This window comes from Petromyzon marinus, chromosome 36, assembly GCF_048934315.1.
Source record: "Petromyzon marinus isolate PM22_M1 ecotype Great Lakes invasive population chromosome 36, UKy_Petmar_22M1.pri1.0, whole genome shotgun sequence".
Lineage (NCBI taxonomy): Eukaryota > Metazoa > Chordata > Hyperoartia > Petromyzontiformes > Petromyzontidae > Petromyzon > Petromyzon marinus.
Window position 1 is genome coordinate 6995619 of NC_133702.1, and position 18231 is coordinate 7013849.

The 18231-nt window shown below is 47.0% G+C and overlaps 1 protein-coding gene across 3 annotated transcripts in view; it reads left to right on the forward strand.

The window, feature by feature from the left end:
* LOC116949350 (voltage-dependent calcium channel subunit alpha-2/delta-3-like) overlaps positions 1 to 18231 on the forward strand; it is a 118753-nt gene that overhangs the window by 37926 nt on the left and 62596 nt on the right. For 2 of the 3 annotated variants that reach the window (XR_004403898.2, XM_032966559.2), the window contains exons 7-14: positions 753 to 813; positions 1529 to 1679; positions 5517 to 5591; positions 9056 to 9145; positions 10582 to 10695; positions 13599 to 13677; positions 16134 to 16267; positions 18085 to 18102. Coding sequence is in view for 2 of the 3 variants with exons in the window: in XM_032966559.2 (XP_032822450.1) it covers positions 753 to 813; positions 1529 to 1679; positions 5517 to 5591; positions 9056 to 9145; positions 10582 to 10695; positions 13599 to 13677; positions 16134 to 16267; positions 18085 to 18102 (722 nt within the window). In the remaining variant the exon portion in view is untranslated. The remainder of the gene's footprint in view (positions 1 to 752; positions 814 to 1528; positions 1680 to 5516; positions 5592 to 9055; positions 9146 to 10581; positions 10696 to 13598; positions 13678 to 16133; positions 16268 to 18084; positions 18103 to 18231) is intronic. The other variant, XM_032966560.2, reaches the window with a different exon arrangement.

Genomic DNA, 18231 nt, shown 5'->3' on the forward strand with positions numbered 1-18231 from the left:
TGGCTGAACTTTGTTACGCCATTTGACCCCCTGGCTGTGGTCTGAGCTACGGTGCAACGGTTCGCACGCTGTGGCCACAGGGCTCACCTGGTGCAGCAGTTGAAACAAAAGGTGCACGTTTCTTAAATACTCCCGGCACTCTCTGACCACCCAGCCGTATGGTGCTGTGAAGTGCAGATATTCTCGCCTCTTCTAAGACGTCTGGCCAGTGTGGAAGAGTAGGTCAAATATACTCGAGAGGGCCCTGTCTGTAACTCCCTCTGGTGGAGGCCCTCATGCCAGTAGTAGCAATGAACGGATTTTGCAGGGTTGCATTTTTACCTTTATCGTGTGGAATTTTTGTCCATCCTTAAGTTATTAAATGTTTTATGCGAGGAATCCACAATTATCACATCAGCCAAATCAGTGCAGTCAGTAATCATGTTTAAATACATATATATCTAATGATCGCATTTAGTATTCCCCACTGCCTGCATCTTGGTTCAGGGTAGTTAATCGTTGACAGCTACAGGAGGCCATAGTCATCGTGATGTTTGATGATTTTCATCAAATAACAGCACAGTGCTCTTCTGATGTACAGTTGTGTAAGGGCACAAAAGTGATGGTATGATTTCCCAATCAGTAACACATCTTAGTTGACTAAAATTGCACTCTCATAACTTACAGCATGTGTCTCTTTACTTAATCAAATACCCCTGTGTTATATGATTCACCGACACCAGATGCCGATTCTAAGATGCCCATATCTCCAGGTATCAAATGGACGCCAGATGAAAATGGAGTGATTTCATTTGACTGCAGGAACAGGGGCTGGTGAGTATTTGTACATGCTTGTAAAAGTAATAATAACGTCATTTATTTACCCAGGAAAAAGCTCACTGAGTTTCAAAATACTTTCTGCAATTTGGATGTTTGACCGATTTCACGAATGACTATGCAGGAGGAAGCTCACATACTCAGACAAAAAAACCCCACCATGCATAAAAAGGGACAATTACTAAGATGGGTTTCTAACCTACTTTCTGTACTGCTATCTTCTGGCCAGCGTGGTTTGGAGGTTCACATAATCTACGTGATCCAACGATCCTTGCCTCCAAAGTGAGTTATATGGTCCATACCCAGCTTTGCCACAAAGGCATGCACTAAAGGCATGAGTTAGCTGATCAAATGTTTATTGTCAGTCCTTGGGTCATTTGCTACGTCCATCATTCAGTCACTAATTCAATAGGTTTCTCAGTAAGTTAGTTGATCAATCAGTTCCTATGTCAATTATTCAATAAGATAATTAGTCATTAAGTCAGTTGGCCAGGAAAGTAATTGGTCAATCGGATGATCAATCAGTCTGTCAATAAGTCAATTGGTCAGTCAATCAGGGGGTCGGTCAATTAGTCTGTCAGTCAGTATATTACTAACTCAGTTGATTAGTGAGTTAGTGAGTCAGGCAATTAGTTGATCAGCCACTTCACCGGTAAGCCAAGACTGCTCGTCGTTCTGGTCTGTACCACCCTCACGATCTCGCCGCACGCAGGTACATTCAGGCGGCAACGTCGCCCAAGGACATCGTCATTCTGGTGGACGTGAGTGGCAGCATGAAGGGTCTGCGCCTCACCATCGCCAAGCAGACCATCAGCACCATCCTGGACACACTCGGGGACAACGACTTCGTGAACGTCATCGCTGTGAGTGTCCCCCATGACGTTGCGCACGCTCCATCGGTGTCATCGACCATCTCGGCCGTTGCTGCGTTTTTATCGGAAAAAAGCGGTCGCACGACAATAAGTGGGCCTCAATTCCTTGATATCGTTTTCAAAATAGAATACTGTCAGAGCAATTTACGTAGCTTTGTCAATGCACTGCGGGATGAAGCCTTCCCTACTCCATGTCAGTTATAGGGTTGACCGTACTCGCTGATCAGTGTGGGTCGGTGAAATGAGTGGCCCAGGAATCGTTCAGATAGCACACACCACTGATGTTCACCGTGGCCAGGTATTGACCGCAGGTCACAACTTCAGAGCGCAGTGATGTAGCCAGAAAAATGAAGTCAAAATTACAATCCAAATGTGAAGGACTGTTCTATGTCAGCGCATATTTACAATAACGTTGGGATAAGTTGTTCTGCCAAAATAATAACCGTCTGTAACACCAACCTAACACTATACCATTACCCTATATGTGCGCACTGACATATATTCATGCACACATATACACAATTACACGCTCCAGAAATCAACCCCTCTCTACGAATTTAAAAATGTAAAAAGGGCTCTTCCATTATTTAAAGGTCTAAAAGCTCCCCACTTGCTCAGCAAATCCACGGTTTCCAGGCCACATCCGTCTGCCGCTAGAATTCTCCTCTCGGTGTTTCTATCGTGCAAAAAAAACGAAACAACCACGGAGCATTAGCACCTTATTTTCTCTCGTGGGCCTTGCTCGGGCGTTTCATGCAATGCATGGTTCGCTGAAGGACGGTCGCCTATTGTCACCAAGGAATTGGGATTATTGCTTTGTTTCAGTGCTGCAGCTGCTACTGATGCTGCTGCTAGGCAGGAACGTCCTCTGTGGGTTTCCTACAGCGGGGCCGAACCCAGAGCTTTGAGTGGGGCTTAGGCTAGGGGAAGTCACTGAGCCCAGCAGAGTGAGTGCTCTTGCATAAAACCAAAGGTGATCGCTCTTCATCAGCGCTGTCTGCTTCACTCCGAATTCGCTCGCAAGGATCCACGGCTCGTTGCTATTGGCACGGTTGGCTACGGACCGTGCAAAATAAGTTCAGCATACATACATGCTCGTTGGGCACACGAGGTACAGGCAAGCAGCACTGTCTAAGCCTTGGCGGGCAATCGATGTTGTGCGCATGAACTTGCGTTGAACATCGAATTTCCGTATTCACAGATAAATGGTCTACCGTTCTGGGCACATTGCCTTTCGACTTCATAAAATCAACTTTTTGTGTTATTTCTGCCTGCAACTTAATGGCGAGCACTTTAGGTATAAATGCTATCGACGTTTTAATTACAGGACTCTCTTTGTATGTATAATATCTTTCAAGCAGCAACACATCTGGGAATGTGCCAGTACTGCTTTTAACCTATAACCAATGGATTAATTTCTATAAGATAAAATATTTCCTCTGCCAACAATTGTTGGCAGAGGAAGTGCTTTCTCGTGCAATTTCACGCAACAAATCAAGCGATGTCCTTTACTTTATCAGCCCCACTTCAATTTCCTCCCAGTCCCAAGGGGCGTGCCCTTATTCACGTTGCTTTATGTTGCTGGAATAATTTATGAAAAAAATGGGTGCGTACCTTGTCAAAACTAAAACCGTCCGTGGGATTAAGGGCTTATAAGTAAAACAAACAAAACACGCGTGTATTACTATTGCAAATCCACACTGTGTTAGGCTTCCATCTGCATCATTCGCCATTGTACAGTGTGTAAGTTGAACTAAAGACTAATTTTTATTTTAACAAGTAAGGCCTACTGAGCTATATAGCTCTGTTTTATGAAGCGATCTGGCCACAGATGATAGTCCAATGAAGTAGCTTATCACGTGGAAAATTAATATCAGTCAAATGCTCTAAACGCATGCATGCTTATAAATGTGGAGGGGAAAACCAGAGGACCCGGAGAAAATATCCACGTAGCCACGGAGGAAGACATGCAAACTCCAAGTATACAGCCGTCAGGGTTGGGATCGAACCCTCAATCTCTTGCATACCAGGCGAGGTAATTAACATCTCGCCACTGTAGCACCCCAAGTTGTAATGTCGTAAGAAAATGTTAAAAAAACCTCGTTGATAACACTGTGTAGGATTGTCGCGTTGTGCCGTATAGCTTTTCAACGATGTGCATCCCAATTGTGACCACGTATTGTTCAGCGTGATGTCCGACGTTTATCTCCACGTGCCTGGGAGCTTCACGAGGAACCGCGTAGTTCCAAACGCGCGGCACAACCCGGAGACACATCGGAGGGTACATCGATCCAGAATTCTTGGCGGTTTTAAAGCATCATCCAAAGATCCGTAAATAAAACATCGTCACGCGTGATCAAAAGACTGTGGCACCAACCCAGGCAGCGGCCTTCCCTTGAAGCGCGTCGCTGTTGTTTTTCAGTCATTCTGTGAGGCATGACGAATCTAGTTGATGTGCATTACTTTGAAAGAACGCTGATGATAGCGCGACACCTGGCATCAATTGATTTTTAATGGTGTCTGGAACCTCCTGGATAAACAGTTTGGCTCGACGTGTGTCTGTTAATCCACAGAACTACACCGCCCCATCACTTACGCCATATTTTGCTACAAATCATAAATAATGTACGTTGTAATGTGCTGCTAATAAGCCCTACATTTCAACTGATCATCATCCCATGAGGGAAATAATGGCTTTTTTTCGAATTTAAGTAGCACTTCCAGTGCAAATCAAGTGAATACATGAGCCATAACCGATTTATCATTTGTTTTTGTCAAATTCGAATTTCTATATAAATATGTAATTTGCGAGAAATGTCGCACCATCAATCAACTCCCATTGCGGACAAAAGCGCGCCGCCGCAGAGCCTCGGCGCTCTGACGTATTCGCGATGTTCGGAATGCGTGGACGAGGGGTTGCATATCTTTCACAAGCGTCGCAGTGTCACAGTGTGGCGTCTCGTGCCCAATTTGCCCAAGCCCACCACCCTGGTGAAGGCCGAAGCGACGCGTCGAATTCCGCCGTGAAAAAATAAAAAGAACCCCCTTGAGCAACTGCTGAAGGGGCTCTGTCGGTCAGAACTCGATCGATACACTTGGCCACGTAAGAATAATGACTTTGTAAAAGGTGCCAACCTTGTCATGTCGGTGGAGGGTTAACGACAAGAAATGTAGGCAATCAAACAACCATCACGTGACCAATCCCTAAAAATGAATGTGGATCAAAGTCACATCTCTGGCTGAAGAGGAACTTTTTTTATTGACTCTATACTGCCATTAATCACACATTGAGCAGAAATGCGGACACTGAAACAACAATTGGAACAAAAGCTGAAAAGTGTGCAAAGAAACATACACCAGATGCATGTTCTGACTTGCATTAAATGGCAAACACAGGGGGTTCGTGGATCAGGAAGCAACACACAACTCAGAGACGCAATGTTGAATGCTGAGAAATGTCGGATTGGGCAGGAAATACTTTGTTGAATGGATGATTGCTAATGGACGATACTGCGAACAGATTGGTAGCCATAGCGTAGAGGAGTGCATACGTATTTGTGCGTCCCTGAGATGGGGCGATGAGATCAAGTCATGTGCAGGAGTATAATGTATGTACGTTGAACTTCTTTTGCACCGTAGGTAGTGAACCTTGATATTCGGAGGTGCGGGCAAAGGACAACAAACTAAACACAAAAAGCAGCACGAAAGAAATTAGTTAACAATGGCTGATCTGGATGACCTGAAAAGAGGCAGAGTGGCCTTGACTCCTGCGGGCGATGATGATGATGGTTGATTATGATGATGGTGTGTCCCTTCTCTGTGTGCCAGTACAATGAGCAGCTGCATTATATTGAGCCGTGCTTCGAAGGAGGGATGGTGCAGGCAAACCGTGACAACAGAGAGGTAAGCCTGCACACCGGCTCGTCAAACAAGTCTTTCCTGTGACTTGTCTGATTTGTACTTGTGCCTCACACAACAACAACAATGCAATCATCAGCCATGATAAATTCACTGCTGGATGAAGGCTACCCTAAGCTGTCGCCATCTCTCTATGTTTGTAGCGACCACCTGGCACCTACACACGAGCTGATTTCAACGCCCTGTCTCCTTAGTGGATGTTCCATTCTTTAGGCCCCTCTAAGTGGGTATTTTTGGCCTACTCTTCCACACCGATCAGACATTTGGAAGAGGTGATAGTATCCACACTCTTTACCCCATCACATGCAACCCACCTGATCTACTAAGGGTGGTGTTCTTATTTCTACTGCTTTGTATACAGAATCAGAATACTTATTTATGCTGGAGGAATCCGATGAGCTATGAAACAAGTTTTCACAGATGACTAGTACCAGCGGGTCAGAGAGAACAACACACAACACAAAACACAATAGGAGTGCAAAATGTAGAAAAAGTAAGCAAATCACAAAAAAATAAACAATGAAGATGAACTATTTTTATTTGACGAGGTAAAGCTCACTGAGCTATGAGCTTCTTCTTCAGAAGCGACCTGGCCACAAATGATAGCTTCTCAACGAAGTGGTTTATCACGTGGACATTTATAGCAGCCAAATAATTGAAATAGAGGTGGGATGGGGGGGATGGGGGGATGGGGGGGAGGGGGGTAACGAAACATTCATATTTTTTAAATATTGTACCCCTTTTAGATACTGAACCAGTGACCTCTGGATTTCAAGTCTAGTGTACTGACCATAACACCTCACCAGCATCCACCGCTGCAGCTCATGCATTTAACATCACCGTGAGAAGGTATTACTTTGGCCCGTGAAGTTTGTCAGCTATAAATAAATCGTCAAGTACGTGATGTTTTAAATTATGTTATAACTCAGAGCTTTATGTAGAATATATAATAGTCATTCAAAATTAATTTACCAAGATATTTGAAGGCTTAAAAAAAGTCGTGATTTATAAGCGCGACCGTCAATAAATGTAAATTCGTCGCCATAAAAAATGTTAATTTGTTCGTATTTTTTTTGCTCACCCTCACTAAAAGTCTAAAATCCAACAAACTAATCAGATATTTAGAGATGCATGCGGCGATCAATTTATATTCATACTTGTTTAGGTAACTGTGTTTTGCGCATTTTTACAGTGCAGTTGCGTTAATGACATGGGTGTGGGGAGGGGCAGAGATAATGTACCGTTTTTTATAATCTTCTTCAAAGCCACCTGACAAAAGATCGATGGCTGATAGAAGAGTAAACAAGCATTGTAAAACACGCGTGGCACGATTAACAACAAACTGGTCGCTCTAGTTTTAGTTGAACGGATGCTGTGGTGGAATAATGAGAAGCGCGCTGGACCTGCAAGACAGAATCTGCCAGTTTGATTCCGTCTCCTGGCATGGGCAGGTGAAACAATGGGGCTAAGTTTCCTAAATACACCCAATGTCTCTGTCCATGCAGCGGTATGAATGACCGAAAGTGCCGCGTGCGGTGGGGTAATTAGTGGGGAATTCCCAGCTCTTCCAAAACGTCTGGCCGGCGTTGGAAGAGGAGGGCAAAATACACTCCAGATGGGACGATCTCAAGAGCTCTCAACAGTGGAAGGTCCTTCAGCCTGCAGTGGCACGAGCGATGCCGTTTCAGGCTGAGTGAAACGGTGATTAGAATGGCTTCACGGAAACGTTTTTTTTTTTACCGAGGGTGCTGGGGAAGCGTGTATGTGTACGTATGTAGGTTTATTACATTCATCCCGCCTCTGTCCATCCACCAGTGTAAATGAGTGCTCCTGCAATGACGTCGATCTGCAGGTTGCGTATGGTGGGGGTAAAGTGCGGGTACGCCTGTCTTTTTCCAACACGTCTGTATGTTTGTTCGTTGAACTTCTTTGACGCCGTACGTAGCCAACCGTGCGAATTGGAGGTGCGGGACTGCGGAAGGTAATGGTGATACTTTATGAGGGGCATTCGTGAATGCTACAAAGAAATCCGCTTCCAGATTGTCACACTGGATTTGCTCGCCTGTTGGTACCCTTTCGATTTGACTGTGGGACTCCGGGTTCTGAATAATGGCGATTTTCAATGCTAATGATCCGCTGTGCCCACCCCAAGGAGCCTATTTAATTGAACTAAAATCTCCAGACAACCACCATCATTTCCACTGCTTTTCGTTTGTTTGTGGGGGAAAAAAACCCCCTCTCTAAAATGACACCCCCCATAGCATCATTTTAAAATGGCCTATGACCAAATCAACCCTCCATCCTCGCGATCCCAGTCAAGACCTCAGAATCTAAGCAGGGTCGATCCGGGACTGCGTTTGGGATGTGGGTGAGAAACGTCCACGAAAGGCGGGTTTGATGGGCGTTGTGGGCAGGAGAGGGAATTGATCGGATATCCTGCACTGGTCACAAGGCATAGGGGGAGGCCCTCATCCAGCAGTAGAATGACAAATTAGGCTGTAAATGTTAATTCCTAAACGGTACTTTGTAAAGCGGTTAGAACAAAGTATACTGTTTGAGAATTAATACAAAATGGGGTTCACAGCAAAAAAGTATTTCGACATACTAGGCATTTGAGTCAAATGTGGTTACTTATTTTATATAATCTTAACACTAGATATATTATTTTAATGAAATATGCTATTACTTACACTTTATACATCAACGACCAAAGGTGAACCGAGGGTGAGCGATTCTCGTAGCAATTGCAACAATTGGCCGTGTTACAAAATGCAATTAACCTTTTTTTTGAGGAGGAATAATCTGAAGTGGAGACTGGTCAATTAGCCGTTATCTCACAACGGCTCATTGAGGACTGCCAAAGTGTACGTGAGACCCACCGCTTGTCACCACACGAGGCCACTCGGGCGGCAAAGGTGGGGGCTATTGGAGAAGTCTCAGCTGGACATTGGCACAGGGTGCCTGCCAGTCTGTCTTCCAACTGGAGAACCAGAAGTCCTAGGATGCATTGCATCAAGATGAGCGCCTGTGTACATGGCCACGGTGGTGAGATAGTGGCAAAAAGCATTGCCGAAACCAGTTCAAAGCACAGAGCAGTTAGCGTGTGATCTTATTTGCCTGATATGTTTGCACTTACTCATCTGATCGGTCTGACTTTATTTCGCATGTGGCTTCCGAGACTCGTGGCTCTGGTTTATTGCGCAAATGTTCAATATCGATTGAGAGTCTCTTATGTCCCACTCAACATCGTAATTCTGCTGAATATGACGGAACATAAAAAAGACTTTGTAAAAACTTTAAAAACATCCAACGATCGCTGCAAGTGATGGGAATTTCTCTCACGGGAAATCAACATAAATTAAAACATATCTAAAGAAGTGTGCTTGTGCCTAAGTTTAAGTGTATATCTTTCATAATACTTTTTTAAAATGTATGTATGTATGTTTCAGCACTTTAAGCAGCTTTTGGAGGATATGCATGCACAGGGGGTGGCAGATTTGGCAAATGCCCTGGAGGAAGGCTTCGTGATTTTGGACCAGGTAAGCTCAGGCCACGCCTGTGGTGTCTTTTTCTTGCAGAGCCCTGTTACATTTTTTCGTGGAATTCATCTCGACAAATGTCCAAATCCTAAAATGCAGCGCGAAAATGTGTACAGTTTTAAATCACTGCATCCTATTCCACCGAGCTGCATGAAATCCATGACCTCGTGATTTGCAATGATTTGCATCTCTTTCATTCCTTTCTCCAAAGTATATTGCAAATACAATCTCCCTCGCCTGCTATGCAGGAGTTTGTGGGTTCGATCCCAACCCTGACGATGCCTGTTGTATATTTGGAGTTCGCGTGCTCTCTCTCTCTCTCTCCGCATGGTCGCCTGGATTTTCTCTGGCTCCTCTGGATTTTCCTTCCACATTTAGAAATATTATTTTATATTGTTTGGCTATGACTATAAATTCCGACATATGATGATAAGCCACTTCTATTAGCTATCATGTTGGCCAGGTCGCATCTGAAAAAGAGCTAATAATTCACTGGGCTTTATCTGGTAAAAAAAAGAATAATAATAATTCGAGTATGTCACGACATGCAGAAATCTCTATTATCACTTTTACAGATATGAGTGCACCACCTTCTGTCGGAGAATGGTCCCAGAAGATGGTGTCACCTGAACTCTTTCTGAAATCACCTTGACAGATGTGGTTGCCAACAAGCGGGGCACACCGTCCTTGCCCCCTTGAAAGTGTTTGGTTCATGTCCAACTGAAATGTCTAATTATTATCAGAATCAGAATGGGTATTTATCCTGGAGGAATCCGATGAGCTATGAAGCTCTTTTACACAGATGTCTAGTAGGGGCAGGTCAGAACGTTATAAAAACAGACGAATACAAAAACACGATAGGAATGGAAAATTCAGGAAAGGTAAACAAATCACTTAAAAATGCATACAAATTAAACTTAACACGTTTTTATTTTTTTATCTTACCAGGTAAAGCCCAATGAGCGATTAGCTTCTTTTTCAGAAGCGACCCGGCCACAAACGATAGCTCAATTAAGTGTCTTATCTCGTGGAAATTTTACAGCAGCCAAATACTCCAAATGCGCGTTTCTGAATGTGGAGGGGAACACCGGGGGACCCAGAGAACGAGATGCACGCGACCACGGGGAGAACTCGCACACTCAAAACATACAGGCATCAGGGCCGGGGTCGAACCCCCGACCTCCTGCACATGCAATACAACCACTCTTTGCACAGACCATCAACGCGGTGGAATCACAGCTGGCTACCCAAGTTTGAACCTAGAATCTCAATGATATTAACCCCCCCCCCCCACCACGATCCAACAGGCCACGTTCTCCGTCTAATTGAATGGTGACAATAACAATAAGAACAAAATCTTCGTGTCCAGCACCTTGCACACCACGCCGAGCTCTACTTTCGGCGCTGTGACCACGCTTCGCTTGACGCTTCTGCAGTTCAACGCCACGGGGCAGGGTAGCAGCTGCAATCAGGCGCTGATGGTCGTCACCGACGGAGCCGTCGAGACCTTCGAGGAGGTCTTTGAGAAGTACAACTCGCCCGACAAGAAGGTACAATTCGCAGTGGATCCTCACGGTGAACTGAAATCACCGGCTGCCTTCACGCTTCGGAACTGCTCTTCTCTTTCTTTCGTGCGACGCAGGGTGACACATTTATAGACGACCCGCTCGAATAATACGAACAAATTATACGCTTTCGATTGAAAACTTTCGTGACTGCAGGGATTCATATTCTTGGTTCTTTTTTTATTTTATTTTCTTATTTCCCTTCTACGTGACTTTACCGAAAGAACCAAGAATAGAAATTATATAGTTGGGTTGCGATTGAGAGCTGCGAAGCATGGAATTCTGCACATGCAACAAATATCCGGCCAGCATGGAAGAGTAGGCCAAATACCCTCGAGAAGGGTTCTCCAGATATCCTTCTAGTCTCTTTCTCCAGCAAGGTTGTGAACAATAAATGATAGGTCTGCACTTTTATCTTTTAGCTTCATGATGGGGTTGAAACGAAGCCCTACTTTCTTTCATCGCAAGCTATGGAAATATTAAAATTACAACATCACACTCACCTTCCCTGGCCACATTTCAGGAAAAACCTGAGCATCGATGAGACTGTACCATCAGGAGGACGCTGTTTGCAATGCTTGGACATTGTTGTTTTAAAACATTGTAACGTACACCTTTGCAAATCGCCAGCATTGGTTTAGGCGCCATATATACCGAATTATTATATTTGTACTCGCAAAAGGCAACGTTGAGAGGACACACGACCGAATCTAAAGCTTATACTGTAAGTAAATTAACTTTTGTAAAAAAAAAGCACTTTGATGCACCATTCGTAGGATTCGGTTACTAAAGTGGCTTTTTCCAGGCAGCTTCAAAACGAATTTAGAGGGCTTCACATTCCATTAGCGGTAATGGGCTACTACCAACAGAGATGTTCCTGGCTGGGCCAAGCATGTGGCATAGCTTAATGAGCCACACGACACACAATGAACAATAATTATAGCTGATGTAGTGCGTCCCTTTATTCTGAAGTAAAAAATATATACACGTTATGGGCCTTATTAAACTCATATAAAAATGTTATAAGTCGACTTAAAGGAGGCCCAGGACCGATTCAGATAATCACTGGTGTTGGGCGTGAGCAGGGAATCGAACTCTGGTCGCCGGGTTCGTAGCACTGCGCGCTAACCGCTACACTACCGCTCCTCATACTATATACAACACACACACACACCAACACTTTATTTGACTGTGTTCCATTAAGGGACACAACCGTATGTGTTTCGTTCCAAGAGCTGCCGCCGCAATGCAATTTTTAGCAAACTGGACTTGTAATATATAGAGGTCGCATGTTCATTCTTCCGTAGTGACAGTTTAAATAATGAGCTGGGTTCTGAAATTCCCTTCCCCCCGCCCGCCCGCCATCACCAACTCTGTTCAGCCTGTGGGGTATGAACGGGTTCACCAAATTTAGTCCATCGGCAGGTCGCGTGTAGTGGGGTACAGTGTCCGTACTCCTACGTCTGGGTCATGTGGAAGATTAGGCAAAAGTACTCTCTGTCGAGCTCCTTTTCGCGGACACCATTATTGTCAGCAGTGGGTGTGAGCAAGCAATTGTAGGGCCGCGCCTTTAAATGTTTCTTAACAACAACGATAATAACGATGGCCGCGAAGGCGCAAGCAAAAAAATGACAAATATTATGTGCTATGATTATTATGGTTGTTGTTGTTGTTTTATTACAACTCAACGCGAGCCCGGGACAAAACGCCGATCACAGAACTTGGCGGGTGGGACAGCAGCCCGATTTGGGCACGAGCAGGACACATTGATGGGGTCAAAAAATTGTGGGGCTCGCTGACCCCACCCAGATGGGGACCACGTACGGTGGACATTAAGGTTCGTGTGGGGGGCAGGCAAATAACAAATAATCTTAAAGAGAGCGGTAAAATATCGTCGGGTGACATTGTAAACAAACAATTTGCACGTTAGCTGAGCCAATTTGAATGGAAGGGGCAGAGGCCTACTTGATGGAGGAGGGATTGAACGGACGGATTGAGGGAGAGGAGGCCGGAGGGAGGAGGCACAAACACGGGGCCCCATGACGATTGATTTTTCACTCCGAGTGACGGCTACTGTGAAAAGCGGAGCGAGAGCAAGGGATAGACAGAGGGGGGTCCTTCGTTTACCTCATCCCCTCCGCTCCCGTGTCTATCTGTCCTTTGTTTAACCGGCACTGGTAGAATTTAATCTGGCAACCATGCTGCCCGTTGGGAAGGGTCCGATGGCCCCCCGGGATTACCATAGCTTTTTTCTTCTTCATCTTCTTCACAATTTTCACCGCTTTTATTAAATTGTATTTAATTATCATTCGTAAGTCAAGATTCGTGAGGGCTTCACAAAAGTTAATCGTGTGAAGCTGCAGTAAAATAAAAAGTGTAATTAGGTTGCGGTCACTTTATCGGTCATTAATGACGCAGACTGTGTATTTAATACGTTAGCCAATGGTGAATGGGGACTTAAGCATGTTTTGTCAAAATATCGAAATGAGATATGAAAGCCGTTCGAATCAACTATCTGGCTTGTAAAAAAAAACGCAACTTACGTTAAGATTCCGCAGAGGTCAGAGGGAACGTCCTATTTTCTCCGAATTTAAACGAAGCAGCAGCCCCCTTTAAATACCTTGAATTGGGGTCCATTCCATACGATTAATTCTGCCTTTCATAGCGAGGCCAACAGTATAAATTAGAGAGCTCCAATTAAAATGCAGCTCATTATAGGGAGAAGAACCGCAAAGTTGTTCGCTCTAATTAAGCGTGAAAGGCGTTTTTTTTGTATTGTAATGCTAATGAAAGTACGATTATGTAAGTGTGCATGCGTGCATGCATCGTGGATATTCTATGCGTGTCACTGCCCTGTGGTGACATTCTGCGAGCACTGCCTTTTACAGGTCCGCATATTCACCTACCTCATTGGCCGAGAGCTGGCATTTGCCAACCCGATCAAGTGGATGGCCTGTGCAAACAAAGGTAAGTCGTAATCTATACGCACAGAGCGCAGTATCATACACGTCTACCGGCCGCGTGCTACAGCAGTAGAGAGTGGGGGTCGGCTCAGTAAATTCGTCCATCCAGGGTCGATAAAATAAGCACTATTTTACAGGGATGTCAACAGTGGTTGCCTTACGATATAACTCGTCCTCCACCATATAAATATGGAATTTCCACCCCTGGCTCACACATACAAAAGGCAAATGAGTAACATGTAATGCTCACTTCACCAGAATTATTGTTTTGAAAGACACTACGCAATAATGTATCGCAGGTAGGCAACCATCGTCATCACGATCCATGGGATATATCCCATAGGTGTCCACTGCACATTTCGTCAATTGTTTACATTTTCTTATTGTCTTGTGCCAATATGCTCAAGTAGTGCCATATCTTTCTGGCACCAATCTCTGATGTTGTTGTCAAGCCATTCTCTGTTAGGGCTTCCTCTCCTTCCGGTTCCTTCCATTTTTTCCAAACAACAACACCAACACCCTTTTGATTCTCCCGTTGTTGTTGACCTTTTACAAATGTGTCCAAAAAGTGCCAGTTTCCTTCTCATTACTGCCTACATCAGGTCTGCTTCTATGTGGGATGCGGTATGCAATACAGCATATAAATGCCGCCCGAGTATCATCGTGAGTACACTGGAATTACAATCCAGAGGTGTGATGCGATCTCCCGGCACGGCAATTAAAACGATGGTCCAGGTTTCTTGAATCCCTCCGACTCTGTCCACCCATAAGTGTAAATGGGTACCACCACAATTAAGTTGATCTGCACGTCGTGCATTGTGGGGTAAAGGCGTGTGGGTGCTCCCACCTCTTCCAAGACATCTGGATGGGGCTCTTTAAAAGCAGCCTCTCGTGGATGCCCTTTTACCCGCAGTGGCGTGATCCAAGAAATTGCAGGGCTGCACCTTTACCATTTGCTGCTACGCTTGCGAATAACTTCCACTACCTGCGTGACACAGTATGCATGTGCAAGCAGCGAGCAGGGCTGACTCTGGGCTCATAAAGCACAAGGACTCACTCTGCCTTCACGTCCGCGTAAATTAGTCCCCATGGCTGAGAAGGATCCGTCCCTGCGCAAAATGTCACAGCTGTATTTTTTTCCCCCAATGATTCCTCCGAGTCCATTTTTGCATAATCCTTGCGTCCCGCCAAAGGCACACTGTGCCACTGGGAGGAACGAACGAGACACGGCTGACATCAGCGACGTGGCTGAGCAGGGAACCCTGTGGGGCACTTTAAAAAAAAATGTATTTATTCATTCCGTTGGCATGGTTGGGTGCTCAGGCGTTTCAGGCGTTTCATCTCACGTAAATCATTATTGATGTAAATGGCACGACACATGGACCTGTAACTTAGTTTCCCCTCGTACAACACAGACTGCAAGATAAGCAGAACACCACACTGTGAAAACAAGATGGATTTGTTGCAACAATGTGTGCTGCTCTTAAGTTGGCGAGTCACCTATTTTCTCGCCGGGCTATTTGTTTAAGATCCTGGGCTCTTTTGCCGTTAATGAATTTCTGCCCAAAAGCAGACGCATGAATCACAGCGAACACAAATCCAGTTGCTACCACCGTCTGTGATTTAGTTTTTTTCCTGTGTGCATCGCTCAGAACATCACGTGGCTGCTCTTGCAGTTTGGGTGCAAAGTTTTTTGAAAACATTGAACTGAACAGCCTACTTTCCACACCACAGCATTAGTGTATATTTTTTTTATCTGAAGCCGTTCAGGTTTTCTACAGCAATGCTGATATTAAACGTTTAACTTACACTATCGTACTTGTTTTAAAAAATAATAATCAAGTTTTGCTGGCTGGCTGGATTACTTTCCACGCACCGCCCAGCGTGCATTTTGATTGGCCTGGAGGCCATGCGCCGCCCAGCTCGCAGAGGGGAGGGGGCGCCCAGGTGGCCGGCACGCAGGTAGGGGGGTACGTGGTGGGGGGGGAGGTAGGAGAGTGTGTGTAGGGGGGTACGTGGTGGGGGGAGAGGTAGGAGAGTGTGTGTAGGGGGGTACGTAGTGGGGGGGGAGGTAGGAGAGTGTGTGTAGGGGGGTACGTAGTGGGGGGGGAGGTAGGAGAGTGTGTGTAGGGGGGTACGTGGTGGGGGGAGAGGTAGGAGAGTGTGTGTAGGGGGGTACGTAGTGGGGGGGGAGGTAGGAGAGTGTGTGTAGGGGGGTACGTAGTGGGGGGGGAGGTAGGAGAGTGCGTGGAGGGGAGTGGAGTGAGATGAGAGGGGTGAGGTAGGAGAGTGTGTGGAGGGGAGTGGAGTGAGATGAGAGGGGTGAGGTAGGAGAGTGTGTGGAGGGGAGTGGAGTGAGATGAGAGGGGAGAGATAGGGGAGTAGAGTGAGATGAGGGGGGGGGGGAAGTAGGTAGCAGAGTGATCTGCAGTGCTCTGCGCTGTGTGTGTGCGTATGCAGGCTACTACACACAGATCTCAACGCTGGCCGACGTGCAGGAGAACGTGATGGAGTACCTACACGTGCTCAGCCGTCCCATGGTCATCAACCACGACCACGACATCATCTGGACCGAGGCGTACATGGACAGCACGGTGAGTGTCACGGCCGAGGGGCTGGCCGCCGTGACCCCCACCCGCCGTGACCCCCACGCGCCGTGACCCCCACGCGCCGTGACCCCCACCCGCCGTGACCCCCACGCGCCGTGACGCCCACGCGCCGTGACCCCCACGCGCCGTGACCCCCACCCGCCGTGACCCCCACCCGCCGTGACGCCCACGCGCCGTGACCCCCACGCGCCGTGACCCCCACCCGCCGTGACCCCCACCCGCCGTGACCCCCACCCGCCGTGACCCCCACGCGCCGTGACCCCCACGCGCCGTGACCCCCACCCGCCGTGACCCCCACGCGCCGTGACCCCCACCCGCCGTGACCCCCACCCGCCGTGACCCCCACGCGCCGTGACCCCCACCCGCCGTGACCCCCACTCGCCGTGACCCCCACCCGCCGTGACCCCCACCCGCCGTGACCCCCACGCGCCGTGACCCCCACCCGCCGTGACCCCCACCCGCCGTGACCCCCACCCGCCGTGACCCCCACCCGCCGTGACCCCCACGCGCCGTGACCCCCACCCGCCGTGACCCCCACGCGCCGTGACCCCCACCCGCCGTGACCCCCACCCGCCGTGACCCCCACGCGCCGTGACCCCCACCCGCCGTGACCCCCACCCGCCGTGACCCCCACGCGCCGTGACCCCCACCCGCCGTGACCCCCACCCGCCGTGACCCCCACCCGCCGTGACCCCCACCCGCCGTGACCCCCACGCGCCGTGACCCCCACCCGCCGTGACCCCCACCCGCCGTGACCCCCACCCGCCGTGACCCTCGTCACCCACCCCGCCAATCCTTCGACGTCGCGCGCACAGAGGGGCCGAGAAACGCGGGAACGCGGCATGGGTGACACGCCTCGCGCGCCCAATCAGCACGGCTGGCTGCGTACGGTGCGAAATTATATTCTTGGTTCTTTCGGTACAGTCACGTAGAAGGGAAACAATGAAATAATAAAAAAATATAAAACAATAAAATTCTCACGACGTTTCGACTGCAACACAAGCAATCATCATCATCAGGTGTGAAAACCACAACAAGAAATTTTGAAAAAGTGGTGCGAAAGAAGTTCAATTTTCATCTCACTCTACTCCCCGCCCCGCACTCTCCTAATTCTCCCCTGACTCCGCTACTCTCCAAATACTCTCTTTACCTCCCCCACCCTCAACTCACTCCCTCCACGCACTCTCCTACCTCTCTCCTCACTCCACTACTCTCCAAATACTCTCCTCACCTCCCCCCCCCCCTCTCTCATCTCACTCCCCTCCAATAAAAAAGTGCCACCTAGAACGTCTCTGTCTCTGACTCGTTGGCACTACATCTGCAACAACGTGGTTTGCTTAATAATTTATTTTGTGATGCTACTTAAGCACACACGTCCTTTATGTCATTTCTGTGCTATGAAGAAGAGCTTCTTCTTCTTTGGCAAGGCTAATGTAGATGCACAGCAACAACCAAAGTTTCAAATGTATGTGTGTTGAACTTCTTTTGCACCGTACGTAGCCAACCGTGCTCTTGAGAGGTGCGGGGAAAGGATAACAAACTAAAGAAATTCAAATGGTCAAGCCAGATAACCACACGAAGAAGGGCCATTGCGATTATATATTCTCCATTTTAAGGCCACTGTTATTGATGAATGTGAGTTTTGTTTTGCTTGCTTATTGAATAATTTGGCGGCCCTCGCAACGTGTGAAATTATCACTGATGTGGGGATTGCGTTTTGATTCTGGGTTGCTGAAATACACTTTTCTTTCCCTCCGAATGGTTGGCTATACTTTGTGCATGCTGCCTATTCAAATCAACAGCTGCCCCAAGCCCAAAAGGTAAGAGCACAGCAAATTAATTTTACTGCAGGGAAACCAATAATAATAATAATGTATGCTGGTTATTTACCAAGGAAAGCCTCACTCAGTCTCAAGACATTTTTTTTTAATGAGGGTCCTGCATTGGGA